The sequence below is a fragment of the Apteryx mantelli genome, chromosome 3, assembly GCF_036417845.1.
Source record: "Apteryx mantelli isolate bAptMan1 chromosome 3, bAptMan1.hap1, whole genome shotgun sequence".
Classification (NCBI taxonomy): domain Eukaryota; kingdom Metazoa; phylum Chordata; class Aves; order Apterygiformes; family Apterygidae; genus Apteryx; species Apteryx mantelli.
Window position 1 is genome coordinate 128,806,574 of NC_089980.1, and position 16,095 is coordinate 128,822,668.

At 35.5% G+C, this 16,095-nt stretch overlaps 1 protein-coding gene across 12 annotated transcripts in view; it reads right to left on the reverse strand.

The window, feature by feature from the left end:
* Nucleotides 1–16,095, reverse strand: part of PUM2 (pumilio RNA binding family member 2) — a 71,915-nt gene that overhangs the window by 11,583 nt on the left and 44,237 nt on the right. For 9 of the 12 annotated variants that reach the window (XM_067294335.1, XM_067294334.1, XM_067294333.1 and 6 more), the window contains 4 exons: nucleotides 13,730–13,873; nucleotides 12,473–12,751; nucleotides 7,357–7,593; nucleotides 498–765 (listed from right to left, as the gene is read on the reverse strand). In XM_067294335.1, coding sequence (XP_067150436.1) covers nucleotides 498–765; nucleotides 7,357–7,593; nucleotides 12,473–12,751; nucleotides 13,730–13,873 — 928 coding nt within the window. The remainder of the gene's footprint in view (nucleotides 1–497; nucleotides 766–7,356; nucleotides 7,594–12,472; nucleotides 12,752–13,729; nucleotides 13,874–16,095) is intronic. The other 3 variants (XM_067294337.1, XM_067294336.1, XM_067294338.1) reach the window with 1 other exon arrangement.

Genomic DNA, 16,095 nt, shown 5'->3' on the forward strand with positions numbered 1-16,095 from the left:
GGAAAACCTCTCAAACAGTTTCAATGAGACACCTCAATATTCTAAAATAAATATTCAACATTTATAAAAGCTTACTAAAATGAAAGTAGTGCTTTTACATATAAAAGGAGGCACTTTAGTATAAAGATGCCTAAAGCCTTTCATTTGAAAAGGATTAAAGAATAACAATGTACAGCTGAAAAACAAATCTGCATTCCACATGCCAGACTGCATTTTGTTTTCTTAATCAATGCTTTTTTTATACTTAAATACTGAAGTTTAGAAGTTTAATTGTGAGACTATTCTGACACTAAAAACTTCTACAAGGAGCTAATAAATTTAAACTACTTTTATAATGAATTCTTTCATAGAAAGTAAAAATATCAGCGTAAGAGCATCTGTCCCAATTAACGGCATGTGTCATATTAAGATGATGACCAACTCATTAAAACATTTTATGTTAATACAACAACACCCAAGCAGTAAAACACTATCATTAACTTTACCATAATAATTACCTAGAACCATGCTGGTCTTGAGAAAATTCAACAATATGTCCAACAAGGTCTCTTAGTTGAAGATTAGGGAAACGATTATTTCTGAAATCTTCGAGTAATCGACTACGTCCAGAAGGCATAATATCAGACCTACTGTAACGAAGACGTGAAGGAGGGAAGAGCTGACTGGTGGAGCTAAAAAGACTGGAGGTACTCGCTGCACTGCGATACTTTGCTTCTGCTCCAGGTGCTGCAGAAATATAGCGACCACTACCATTTGTCAGTCCTCCTACAAGGAAGCAGTTCTGTCAGTAAAAGCCGTAAGGAAAATAAGCAACAATAAAATAAAAATGTACTAGAACTATGGATACTCTGGAGCCAAAGAAAACAAAACAGTGTTGTCTTGTTATTTATATTTACCTCATTTTGGCTGGAGGAGGTAGATAGCTTTATCTTCAAAGAAATAAAACCATTCTCCTCCTCACTTTTATTTTATATGAAGGGCAACCAGCAGAAGAAAACTCATTAGAAGAATATAATGGAACAGGTAAAGTGACCACCCATTCAGACCTACAGAAACCTTAGAATTAGGTGGGCCTTAATTTAGTGGGCAGATTTCCACTTCACAAACACAACTGACTTACATCCTTCTTAGTAGTCTTGAAATTTGCCAATTGTTTCAAAATAGACCATGAAGTCTGAACTACCCTTCATTCCCTACTGAGGTACCTTTCTGTTGATTTAAAGCGTGATAGGGCATTTTTGGGGAGGCATGTGTTGTGCCTCTAGTCATGCTGTACCTGTTCTGCAGGAAATTAGATGACTTCAGCATCCCAGGCTTTCAATCCGGTACCTCTTGTAAGCACTAAATGTGTCAAATTTCAAAATGGTAACTAAGAATGCACTACTTATTTCTAAAACAACCAAAGATTTTAAACTGAAGTTCCTTCTAGAAACATATAGCCCTTTCCTTGCTGCGAATACATTCACTCTCACAATGCTTTGTCTTTCCTTGCTTTCTACGAACAGAATTGCCTTGCTTTGTTTAGCTCCTGCTCCTTTTGCTAGAGATCCCACCTATAACTATCGTCATCTCACAGCCCCATGAATTTCTCACATACTACTCCCTAATCAGTTTATGTCATTCTGAACTTGCCCAAAAGGCCTTTCTCCCCGCCACTTTACAACAGGCAGCAATGATCATCATAAACAATGATGATTTTTCTAATCTAATGATTTTTAAAAGGAATACTACTATTATAACACAATCAGAAATATTCAAAGGCACATTCCCACCTGAAAAAACTCAAGTCTGCTTCTGCAACAAGTATTAAACCAGAATTATTAGGGTATAAACTGGAAAAGGAAACATATTTTTAGTTTCCCCTCAAATTATCTAGAAAGTCACATACTAGTTGGAAGCCCTTTCAAGGTCAATAAAAGAAATATCTAAATTTGAATTTTTAAAACAAATTGCAGTATGTGCTGTTTGAATGGTGCTTTGTTACAAAATCAATTAAAAAAATAGCTGACAGTGCCCCAGCCAAGCCTTCTTTTGTTCCAAGTATTTACAAGGCCAGGCAAAAACAGTGTTACAGAGGGCTGGTAATATATTAATGGTCAGGTATCTTTTTCAAAAGGTCAATCTGAAATATCAGAATCTGAGATGTTAGTATTCTGCAAGACATATCAAGCATCATATTTATTGCATGGTATAGGATTATGCCTTAAAATAGAAATAATTAGTATTTATTTTATAATTAGTTTTGCAAAATTCAGTGGTAAGAATCAGCAAAGAATCAGTAAATACTTTAAGTCCCACAATACCTTTAAAAAAAAATCTGTGTTTTCTTTTTAATTAAAGCCTCTTAATTTTTCATAGCCAGAAAATTCAGGTTTCTTTAGCTATCGTTTTTAATTTCCATTGACAATCACTATTTCCAGAAAAAGACTGACAGTGACATAACAGACAAAGAAAAAAAAAAAAGAAATCCAACATTCTGCAGGTGAAGCAGGATGCAGAGACTTTGGTTCTGCAGTGATTTTTCTTCTAGGAACAACCTTCTGAACAATGGAAAAACTATGCCTCTGAAAACATGGTATTTCTGATCTAAATTATTTAGATATATGAATGAAACCTTATCTTCCCTGTAAATGCAATGTAGTAACATTTAATGCCAGAAGAGGGCAGCAAAGCCCGTTTAAACGAAAACAGTAATAGGCTGCCTTTAAGTTATAACATTTGTGCATTACTTTACTTATCACATGCTCATTTCTGTGCCCAAAACTAACAGGGTAGTTTTGATAAGCTCACAAACTGCATAGGTCTAATTAGCATAAACAATCATGGAGCTGCACACATGAATCAGGAATTGTTTAAGCATGATGTTTTAAAAACTGAGCTTCCATGTCAGAATGAGATAAATGCAACAATTTAACTACTGGCTAAAGAAACTTGCTAGCCTTTAGCAAATACATTAAATTTATCTAATAAAACTGCATGTATATACTTCACACTCAAGAGCCTCAAGTCTTTCTTCAATTCAATTTGGGAAACTATCCCTTTTCTAAGGCTTGTAAGAAAATCATGCTGCAACTGGGAGACTCCTGTTTAGCCTGTGAAACTATTTAAGTTGATCGTGTTAAGCTTGATCATAATATGGGACTGCTGAAAATATATCCATTGTGCCTAGAACCACTTTTCACACTTCAAAATCACATACAAAGCTTAAGCTTGTATAAAGCTGGATAGCATAAAAACAGTGATTTGATGGGTACTTAGCTTTTCTTCTGAGGTAAACTTTTATTACAGCAGCAGTACAATAATTCAGTGATAATTTAGCAGATTAAAAATAAAGCCCCCAGAATAAAAGCATGTTGTCACAGGTACTTATTAGATACAGATATACTCTCGTATATCACAATGGACTATTTTCTTAAATATTATACTCCCATGAAATTCTCAGTCCAAAAACATTAAAGCATTACTATGGACATTAAGGACACCTGGTCTCCTCCTCCTGAAAACTTTTACTGTTAAGAGCTTAGAAATGAACAACTGGAATCTGAACTGCAGTTTTAAAAATCCTCCTGGTTAGCCTACCACATCAGCTGTGTTCCTCAAGAACTCAGAAAACTTTTACAGATTCTGATTCCAAACCAGAAAGGTAATAGACCGGTCCTCACAAGTGATTTGGGCAAACAATTCATACCCTTTTGCTTTATTCAGTAAAGCACCTAGTCTAAACTTTTCTGCAAAAGCTCAAATTTTAAAAGACTGCTCTCAGGAATCGGTATAATCACACAGTTACAAACCACTGCAGAGTGAAGCGCAGTTTATCTAACTACTGCTGTGAAGAATGATCATATTTATCACTTCTGATCTCATAAAAGGGAGATCGCCAGCGCAGTGAATAATACTAAGTTGTTTTACAGTTTAATTCAACCTGACACCCTGTGGCTAGTCCACGGGGAAGAAAAAACACAGAAGTGTAAAGGTGATATAGGCCATCTACAACAGAGCCTTAGCAAGTTTTAAGGAGACAAAGCACATTAAATTACTAACTCCTTAACTGGGATAACAGATGTATTTAACATAAAGGAGAACGTGACAAAAAATTAAAAACCAGATTAAGGCAAATTAATTTTTATAGCATTAGTCTGTTAGTACTTATTACTGAAGTATCTGTTCAGGACTTTGAGACATAAAACAGATTTACTTCAAAATAACTGTTGTTTAAATCCAGTTAGCAACCTTATTTTCTAGTAAAATATGTGTAGTGTTAAACCATTAATTTCTACAAAATGTTTGTATGTTTGTACAAAAACAGCTCTATCTCATCCCTCAGCTAAAATAAGCATTTCATCTTCACAAGGGAAATAGAAAAAGGACTCTATACAGACATACGTGTGTGTATACACATACATATATGTATGCACACACATACACATATATGTATGTATGTATAAAATGAATTAATTCAAGTGCTTCTTATGCCTGGTTTACAGAAGTCCTACAGAGTAGGTACACAGCAGAGGCAACACAAGGTTCCCCATACTGCCTTGCCAAGGGGCCTTGAGACTCTTACCCAGAATGACCAATTCTTAAGATAAAAGAGCAGCCTGAACTATTAGCAAGCTTTGCTTGGAAAGCACAGACAGACGATAATTACCTCCCAAAAGCCCAGATTTTAAAATCCTATTCTAGAACACTGAAAATGCTGCAATGTACCATCCAACAAAACGTAAGCACTGCCAATCGAAAAGGAATTTTTATGACAGAGGAAAAATGCTTTTATTTCATCTTTTTATCCCTGGGAGTGAAAGGGTAGTTCAAATTCATGACCTTGCTGCTCCAACTGACTACAGTAAAGGAGCAGTTACAAACTGACAAATCCCTTCAGGTACAGAAAAACTGACACTAGGACATAAAGTAATTAGTGCATTCCTATTTTAGGATGTTGGAGAAGAATTTGTGAGAATATATTAAAAACAGTAAAATATCATGAATTTCTTGTAGAAGGGAAATTGGTCTTTTAAGCTACAAATCGCAGCAGTGTCTGACAAAGGGGTTATAAAACCATGCACCCTTCCCTAGTATTGTGCTCTACTAGTCAGGTGGCTGAAACAGGAGCAACCGAGTTTGATGCCCATTTTGAAATAGGAGTTAAACTTAGCTGAACCTGTTGATATAAGCAGGCAGAACAGTAACAGCTTTGAAGGTGGAGGAAAGCTGCATTTGACAGGCATTATCAGAATACCAATGGAAACTGCACGCAGACATGAACTTCAAAGAGTTGTTCTACTCTGAAAAGTGACTATATAAGAATCATACCTTTCTTAAAATATACTCCCAGTTTGTATTCAGGTGTATACTACATGGTAAGAAAGCTTTGCCTTTTCTATTTTTTGTAACTGAGGAAAAAACCCAAAACCTTCTAATAGCAGTTGATGAACACACCAGAATAAATTTAACAGAACAATTAACTGCAGAAATACATTCTTCAACATTTTGTGATGGTGTACCTCACATGTAATTGTGCAAAAATATAAAAGGGCAGAGTGTGGGAGATTAAAAAAAATATACTGGATTTTTGTGAAGGCCAAAATACGAAAAGCTTCAATTTCCAAATTCCAGATCGATTTGGTAAGGTAGCAATAAGTTTACCAGTAAACGGAGTCCACTTCTTGTGGAAGATCAAGAGGCAGTGAGCATGGAAGCCAACAGTGTTGTGTCATTTTTCAGAGTACAACTGTCCATTCTGGCCTTTACACACTGATTTAGTAGATGATTTTAACAAACTATTATGCTTAGTTCACACTGCCAAACAGTCTAGAATAGATTAAAATCAGTATTTAACAATTTCTGCTGATAGGGGTAAACCTTTATACTGATCGCAGCTTATTTTCTCAGAATTGGAAAGCCTTTTATTTAGCATTTAATTAAATGTAATGCAACACAAAACTTTTTTTTTTTTTTTTAAGATAATGCCTTCCAAAATTTGGTTTAAGTATAGTTTTCAATAATATGAAAACTATTATGAAAGTACTTTGAAAAGAAAGAAAGAAAAAGATTTCCATGATAACCCCATTGTCAGATGTTCAGAACTTTCTCAAAAGCCTCCATTTGGGCTGAAACTTTCCATGCTTGGTCTCAGCCCAAAGGTGCACTTTGTAGACCTGAAAAAGGAAAAAAGGTAAGTAAAAAAAAATAAAATGTGCTGAAACATCCCCCTGCCCAGTTTTACTTCGGGTATTCAGCACATAACCATGACGGGGATACTGAACTGTAAATGTAATATATTTAAATTACTTTTAACATCATTATATACATCACTCACACATTTCCCACTTTAAAAAAGTGTATTTAGGTAGGCTTTCGGTCTTTTTTTTTAATTTGTACTAAACAAAAGTATGGGGGATTAAGTTGCCTACTACATGCACAAAGTGTGCACTGAAGACTTACTGAAGCAACAGGCAACTCAATCTCATAATTACATCCAGTTTCATTGTATAACTTTAGCATCCCAATTTAACAACCACAAATATTATCAGTGAAAAAAGGGAAAGTTTATCAAGTAACCTCAGATTAGAGGCATTCTCCTCTAAATAAACTGTAGGCTGTGGTGTGGTTTCTTCAGTTTTTTTTTTTTTTTTTTTTTTTTTTTAAGATTGAGCTACCATGTCAACCAACTGGTTCAAAAATGTCTAAAATATTACTGACAATATGCCTTAAAAAATACACCTGATAATAGAGAGCCACCACTGACAAAGCCATTGCTACTATTTTCATAAATGCATTTTGTTTTCCTCCACCAACCCGGTGGTTAATTTTGTCATCCTGGCAAAGCATCTGGGCCATAAGACAGTAGGTTTACTGATTCAAAATCACCCTTCAAAATACTGTATTGAGAGCTTTGCTCACTTTTCTACTTCTGTCATAGTAAGGGGCAGTAGTGAAAGTTACTCAACTGTTAAACAAAATTTCATCTTAAAATACCCTTAATAAAAGTGGTAATACACTGAAGTATAAGCAAAAATAATGCACCTTTGCTTGTCACGTAACAGAAAGTAACATAACACAAAAAGGAGCGATAAGTCTTACTGGGCTCTCTATCGGGCCACTTTCAGGGAAGAAAAATCAATTGTTGGCCCGATACTGAAAAATGTTGAGTGCCCTCCACTGTCAAATCAATGAGAATTTTAGTGTGCTCTCCAGCTTTCAGGAACTGGCCCACTTACTCACAAAACTGTTTTAACAGCAAAGGTAATGTGACATCTCTTATGCAACATATATTTTACACATAGAAATACATACACACATACAAACAAAAAGTGTTTTTTTGTTTTTTTTTTTTTGTTTTTGTTTTTTTTTTTTTACCTAAATGCAAACTGGATGAGGATCCATGTGATGAAAGTGATGGCGGTGGCGTAAGTGAATGTCCTGGAGTTTGGCTTGGCAGAGGCATGCCTATTGGACTTGGAGAGGAGGAAAATCCCAGACTATTGTAAAATGGCTGCCCTATGGGTGCTAGGCTGCTACTAGATCTTTTGTACAAGTCAGAGCTAGTAGATAGAGAATCTCTCCTTGTGGCACTACTACTTGCAGAACTGCCAACTGAAGAAGAAATAAAAAGACCCTAATTACACACAGTGTCAACTGAATAAAACCTATCCCCAACTACAGCTGGGCAATAACAGATGCGATCACAATAATTACAGCAATCGTTACGACAAAGACAATTACTGTGATAACCACACATGCTTTTAAGTAAATCTAAGTGGGTATAAACATTCCACTAATAAGTAATTTAATCAATGCCTGTGTCTTTCAACATTTCATTCTAGACTTCTCACTGTAATATTGTTGTACTCTGTTTTAATAGCCTGGCTTCAGGCTTTGGGACAAGTAAGAATCTTACGAAATTATAGATTACACTGTCACTTTATATAACAAATGGTTCTAAAAAATATTCCCACTAAACTCTTCAAGAAAAGAGTTTTCCACCAGAAATTATTAGTCAGACAGTGATACATGATTTCAGGTAAAAGGCTAGAGACAACATGTATATTTTTGGCTTAAGAGTTCAGAAAATTATCTATGTTACTGTTCAGCTGTTTCTGAACTTCCTCTTGTTTGCGTATCCCTCACCTGTAGGAAAAAAATGACTACTTAAAATTCTCTGATAATTATGGTTTTCAAAGAAGTGTTTGGAAAGATGTTATAAAGTGGGAGTAGGATAAGAAGAGGATGAAGAGCACAGCAGAGCAAGGAAAATTAAGGTGAAAAACTAGAAACGTAACTTTACTACTATCAGTATTTCTGAAAAACAAATTAAAGACTAGACACTTAAACTAACAGAGTATTAGTGAAGGACTGGTTATCCTGCACAGCATCATTCAGCAGGGCGATGAACAGTCTAGGATAAATCAGGAGAACAACAAAGCTTTAGGAAATGTTAAATTCTAGTATCTGTTGCATACTAGTGAAATATTAAACTAGATTGCCTATTTTAACACTGGAACATTTTTATTATATTCATGAACACAACCAAGATTATGGATACTTTGATAATATAAAGCTTCTTAAGCTGAATTTGAAAATTTGATTTCTGTTTCAACTTAAAAAGGAAAAGGTAAAAATTCATACTTCCATAACCTTTACCTTCTCAGGTACCTTCTTGCTACTGTGGACAGCATGGCCCAATATAAAGGTTGCCTGTTGCTTCCCATTTTAAGATCTTAGTTTGTTTTCTCATAACATCAGCAACTTGATTAACATTTTTCATGGCAGGCACCTGCTCAGGACATATTTTTGGAAAAACAAGTTCAGCCAAAACAATACAGCTGTTTCACAGAACCAGGCAAGCAAAGATGCTTTACCCTTACCAAAATAAGCCAGAAACCTATTATTTGAGAAATTAATGCTGTCATGTACTCAGAACACTGTACTAGCAACAGGGGACCTTTATTTAAGGTACCCTCACACTGTCTATTTGGTTGAGCTAGAAATCTTAGCAAAAAATCACAGTACATACAAATTCAGCAGAAACCTGCTACGGAGTCACAGCTGAAAACTCTGAAACTTCTGTCCATACATGACATGTCTGAGATGGCTGAAAAAGCTTTTCCCTACAACTGCACTTCTAGGCTTCTGTACATCATTCCAAAAGTGGACTCTAAAACTCCTGCCCAAGATCCCATCTTGTGTTCTCGATGTCCATCAGGCAGTGTGGTAAGGAAGCTATCTACTGTGAATGCAGAGGGCACAAAAGCCAAACACAAGAAATAGACCAAAAAAGGAAACCAGAACTGGGTGGAGAGTAAAGTCAGACAAAGGAGCCAACAAGGAGACTGCAAGAGAACTGGCAAGGAATTTCAAAACCAGTGGGACTGAGGGTGAAAAAGAAAGCAGATCTGATGGAAAGCTGTAGAATGTGTATGCAACAGTGGGGCAAAGAGACTAGAATAGTAAGCTGATGATGGTAATATCACACAGTATAAGCCAGAAATGGAAACAAACTGGGGGGGGGGGGGAATGCTGGGGGGAGAAGATAGATGTTGCCTGGAACTGGGAAGGAGGACATACTAGAGGAGAAGCCAGGAGGAAAGATACTGGACTAACTAGGCAAGGAGATTAAGAAATAAGAAGAGCAAATTAAAGCAACAGTTAAAGGAAGTCTCACCATTTGAGACTAGTTTTACAGGTTCTGGCTCAGCTGATAAACCACATGAACATTAGTTAACACAATACTACTGACTACTTACAGATTGTTATTTTTCCAGCTGTTTTAAGCTAAACAAACTTTAGCTTTCTTTAGGGTTTCTTATTCAATTGAATTTCTGCAGCTTAACAAGTTACCATGAACCAGCTGAGCTGCATTTTTCACTAAGCTCACAAAAAAAAAAGCCACAGAAGATAACTGAATTAGCTTATCCCTCTTCACCATTCTCTAAGCTAATGCAATTGCTTTGCATTTGTCACAAGCCAAAAGTTGGCTTGTAAAACTGCTGTAGTTCATCTAATTCTCAGTTACCTGTTAAGCTGCAGTAACCTATTACGTACCTAAATCTTTAAGCAGAGCGTGTATAACTTTATAATAAGATAGCAAAGGACTGTAAAATGCATAGTTATTTATATTGTATGTTTACCTGTTTCTGTTTTCTACTTTGTTGTTCATCCTTTCAGCTAGAACATGCTAACTTTTGCATTTTTTGCAAAGCTACTTTTTATTTCCCTGCAGCAACTGAAAACATTAACAATGTTTAAGGGCAAGATCTGTATTTCTGTCTGTCAGTCTTCACGGATGTATTTTAAATGAAATTCAACCCTTACACCATACTGAGGAGAGTCACAAAGAAGCCAAAACTTTGGCAAACCAAAAATTAAACTTATTTTTAATTTGTCTCAATGTGCATTAACATCATTTTATAAGTACTCATCTGTGTAATGCAGTTCATATATACGTACAGTTCACGAGCTTACTTTTTTTTTTTTTTTTTTTAATCAGGAAGCATATTTTTAAATGGCTTTAAGGCAAGTACAATTCATACTTGGCAGAAGGGCACTTTCAATATACTTGTACTCCAATAATACTACTAAAAATACTTTAGGTTTAGATAGCACCTTTCATCAGCACTTCTCAAACTGCAAAAGCACAGGCTTCCTGCTTCCCTGTGGAAAATACCATGCTAACTATATCACCTAGGATACTGCTGCAAGATTTCAGTATTTGCTGTCTATGCTGAGGGCTTTGGGCAAAGCTCTGGAGCTGACCTTTGCTATAAGAAAAAGGTTTCATCTCCTGACCACAAAAGTGTGCCAGAAAGGACTAATCTGCTTCTCAGTAAGTAGATACACAATTAAAATTTGTATTGTTTGGATGCCTTTTTGATAACACTGAATAAGGAGTTGTATGTTTTAAAAATTCTCTAGAGATTTGAATGGATGCATATATACTTGTGATCACTATCTGTCAATGAAATGAAACTGTATCTAGAACAAAACAGCTGCTAACAGTTCACTGAGAGCCTATAAGCAGTTCAGGACAAACCTATATTACAAAATACAGCACCTGGAAAGCACAATTAAGTTGTAAAAATTCACCTGCTGTAGTACTATGGGAAATTATTAGGAATCCCCTACACAACTGAGCAGCCTCTACTTCTTTTCTTTTTTAAATTAAAGATATGTTTAGAATCTCCTAATCCACTCCAAACATGGATATTATAGAAGACCAGTGTAAAACTTGGTTCTGGACTTCCTTGCATTCAATTTTGTTAACATAAATCATTTTGCAGATTATTTGGTGAAAAATAATACTGAGAAAAATCTCTTTGTTGGTATGCAGTTTATCTGATGCCACTGTTCACCTTCACTTAGTCACCAAGTGAAAGGTATTATACTTTAACACTGAAGGGCATTTTTTTTTCCTTTTTTTCATATACTAAGCTGTCTTGTAATAACCTCCACTTGGGAAATTTCCCTCAACATTTATTTCCTGTGGGGCATTTTACTTTAAAAAGAATACTGTTACAGTACATAAAATTTCCCCCCATTTCTATCCATCTGCAAGATGCATAAGATTGTAAATATGCTCCACTGATCCTATTTCAAAAAAACAAAAACAAATTAATAAGCAATTCAGTGCTGTAACTTATGGATTAATAGTCAATATTCTTCAGAAAAGGTATTTCACTTCCCTTAATAACATTTGACCTGCAATACAGGAAAACCTACCTTGTGTATTTAAAAATTGTGAGACTAGGAAATAATTAAAAAAAAAATTTCTGCTGTAAACCAGAAACATGATGGCAACATACTGTATTTTTTTTAATTTTTTTTTTAAACAAACAGGTAGATAAAATTTGGGAGCATCTGTTGCAATAATTTGAGGTCCCAAACTTGTTCAGAACTAGTTATGCTTAATTGTATCTCAAGATTGAACCTACTGAAATAAACAAGGGCAATTCTTGGGTATTAAAGTCTGTCCAGGGTCACAGCCTGTTCTTTAAAGAAAAGTTATGAAAGAAAAACTACAATATTAGATGATATTTAGTTTGTCACATATTATTTCACTTTTTAAAAAAAAAAACAATTTATAAGTTTCCTGACATGGGAACTACAACAAAAGTATGTATATATCAAAAGTAATCAATTGTTATTTTAACACAAAATGCCTGAAAAAAAAATTAAAAAAAAGAAGACGACAAACTTACTAAAAAAATAAATAAATCAAAGTCCTGGGACAAAGTATAGTGCTCAGTATGGAAAAATATTTTGGAGATGTTTATGACTACAGGGTATTCTTTAAAAATTTGTCTTTTATACAGAGGCCAAGTGAATTTAAAAAGCCTTTGGTTCTTCCCCCTATATACTTGAATAATCTGTTTTCTGTTTTGGAAATGTATATGTCTATAATGTGTCTGGCTACAGATACATTTTTCTCCTTTACATACCAGTCTCTCAGAATTTCCTCACTATATTAACAACCTACCTGATGAGCCAAATCCACCAAGTGCAGAGCCGATAGCTGCTCCTAGAGAGCTGCTACTTCCAAAGCCAAGAGATGTGCTTCCTGGTTGGCCAGGACCATGTGAAAAAAGGGAACTGCTCTGGGAGTTATTGGTCAAAGAGTTACTGCCGTAAAATGAATTGGACTGTAGGCTGCTATTTGTTTGCTGTTGTTGTTGTGGCTGGGCACCAAGTGGCCGAAATAGACCGTTCGTGGCTCCCGCAAGATTGTTTGCTGTTCCTCCAGCTGAAGCAGCTGCAGCTGTAAAACACATGTTTTCAACCATCATAATCAGTCTCAAACATTTCTGACTGAAAATGGACTATTCAGATCTAAATCTTATTTTCATGAATCTCTCTTAAACAAGTAGAAACGCACATATTAACAGACTAAAAGAGACTCTATAATACTACACAGTCTTAATTATCCAAGGAAAAAATGAAGACAACAACATGTTGTAGGCTAATCAAGGCTATAGAATAGTTTATGCAACTGAGGGAATTTTCAGTGTAAACATAAGACATTACTGTTTGCTGAACTGTTCTTTGATATTCAAAGTTGTGATAGCAGAGTTACAGCTAACATTTGTTCAGTTATCTTCATCTACTAATGTCAAAAGTGAGTTCTGGATAGAGTAAGAAGCTTATGGATTAACTTAAAATCTAATTTTCTGAACTGATTAGTACCAGACTCTATAACTAAAAGAGAAAAAAAAAAAAAGCTATAAATTTTTGATATAACTAGTTCTCCTCTTCTGCTATCTGTTCTGTATTTCTCTCCTTGCCATACTTTTCAAGAGAAAATACTTTGATGAAAAAAGCATAGTAAGGCCTCAAAGCACTCCATCTTCTGCCAGCCGAAGCAATGAAATGATGCTTCCTAAAGGACACCATTTGGGGGACTGATGGGAAGTGCATGTATATGCACGGGGAGAGGAAAGGGGAAAATGTTAATATCTGACAAGCAACAGCATTTGCAGAAACATGCCTGTATGTGTATGGGGTGGGGGAAGACAGTAAGTCTGAATTAAAAAAAGGAAAGATGCATCTTTGAAAAATAGCAGTGCCTCTCAGAGAAAGGGAGGCAAGAGAATAAGAAAGATGCATGGTACATCCTTCAAACCTGGAAACCTTCACAGGATGAGTAAAAAAACATATGAATAATATATTAATCAACTAAGATTAGTGTTAAGATTCAATATAGAAGCAGAAAACTCTCCATGGAAGATCAAATACTTACCTGCTTGTGCTGCTGCAGAACTGATTATAACAGGAGTTGAGGCCACCAATCTGACTGGTGCTCCAAGGCCAGTTCTTGCTCCAGGGCCTACTACTAAGGCACCAGTCTGATCATAATAGGCAGTGGGAGCTAGTACTTGATAGCCTACGCAACATAAAATACAAGAGTTAGTAGTACAAACTATTCTAAAGTAGTCAGCATTTCTTCTCTTCTTGAAATATTATGACAATGAGCTACAAAGGGGGGAAAAAGTGTTTCTGCCATAGTGCCTTAGAATGTCAACTGGACATCAAAAGGAAGAACTAGCAAAAATCTTAAAATAGCGTCACAAAGTCTTATTTAGGAATGCTTCCGCTGATTTTTTTAGAACTGGAAGAACAGCAAAATTTAGAAGTCTAAAGTTGAATTTTATCTTCAAAGTTAATAAAGCAAATTTCCAATACCAAAATTTAAAAGGTAAAGGAACAACACAATTGGTCATATCTAAATTATCAAATCAGCTTCATCTAGCAATTTAAAATATTTTACATTTATTTCATATACAAAGGAGTACAAGAGAATAAGTGTTGAAATCTATATAATTAAAGAGCTGAATTAAATGGAAGTTTGACAATTCCACACATTCTCTGGCTAAATTACATTTAAAATCCATCTACAAAAATACATTAAGAAAGGAGTGCTCTGAGTCTACATAGAAATACTCAGACCAGAACAAAAATGATCCGGTCCCAGGCAGTTTCACAGAAAACAGATTGTAATCCAAGTATAATTTCAGTCAATTTTGACAGTTATGTCTTGGAACTGGGGGGAGAAAGAGGAACTGAAAAAGGAAGAAAAGCAAGCAGTAGGAAGTAAAACAGGCCACAAGACATGAATGAACAAGAGCAAAAGATACAAAATGAGCAAAACAAAAATGTATTTATATAGGAAAAGAGCTAAAGAAGTAACTGTAAGGCTCTGCTATAATGACATGGGAGAACTGGAATAAGAATCTCTAAATGGAAGAGAAGAGCTGGAACCTTTAAATGGAAGAGCAGCTCCCTTCCTAAGAAAGGGAGCTGTCAATAGAAAGATAAAACTGTCTAATGTTTAGGTTGACTACTGCTAAAATACAAAAAAACACAAACAAAATAACAAACAAAAAATCAAGATAATTTCAATGTTCCTCCCATGTTCAAATATATACTAATGCTATTTTTAAAAAGCCAAAATTGCAAAAATCATACAAACACCTATTTTAGTAAATGTTAAAATCAAGATTTTGCATCAGTCTCCATGTATGTTCATCACTAGGTCCACTAGAGGACAAAACTGCTCCAGTTCTCTTTGATCCAGATATAAATCTGGACACAAAGGCCATGGGCTGTAATTCCAGGCTTAATCACCAGGTTCCCAAGTCATATTCTTTCCTTTTCAATTTCTACTACAAGCTGTGAACTCTCTTCTGCCCAGGTATCTTGCATCAAAAACAAAGCTGGTAGCACCAGCAGCCTACAGCCTGGTGGATATGGTACTCTGCAAAGAAGCTGGAGATGCAGGCCTGAATTCTCTTATATGCTAAGAAAAAACTGGAGAGGAATGATGGAAATCTAGAACCCTGTGTTCAGTTCCAGGTTCTGGAGATGAATGGACTTGTCTTGCTTATGAAAACTTGTCATTACTATAATTCCAAATCTGTTCTCACTGCTCACTACTTATTTTGCATCCCAGCAGCTTCTACCTTCTCCTTCCCAACATCACCATAGGAAAAAAAGTCTTTCTACATAAAGTTCATCTGAAAGTTTGGCTAGTTAGAATAACCAAAAAAGGGTCTTATGATAGACTTGATTAAGAAACTGGCACTGCCAGTTCCACCTATAAACTGTGCTGTGCTGCTTCACTACCTTCACCACTAAGACCGCTACTTTCACAAGCTAGGGAAAGGTGAGGCTGACTGCTCTCTGCTTTACTGAAGTTCTGTAAAGAATACAGAATAGAGTATTAGAAGATTATGTGACACAGTAGGAAAACTCTTTAAAATACCATATACATTAGCAATGTTTAATTACTAGCACCTGTATCACCTCTAATGTTACTCATAGCTCATCCAAATGATTACATCTTGTTGGTCCTTTCATTTGTTACCGCTGTATCCTATAAAACCACTTTTTCAGAACTGGGAAGCAGCTAATACTTACCAGTAATTGCTCTGTCCAACTACCCTCTTCAGATGTTCAAACACACGGATAATGCTATAGCTATAATACGATCATATATTTGCACCCCTTGTGCTCATCTGAAACCAATACACAACATTTTATATAACTTCAGGCCCATGTAATGTAAATAGGCCTATTTTTCAATGCCAAATACTGGGGGGAAAAAAT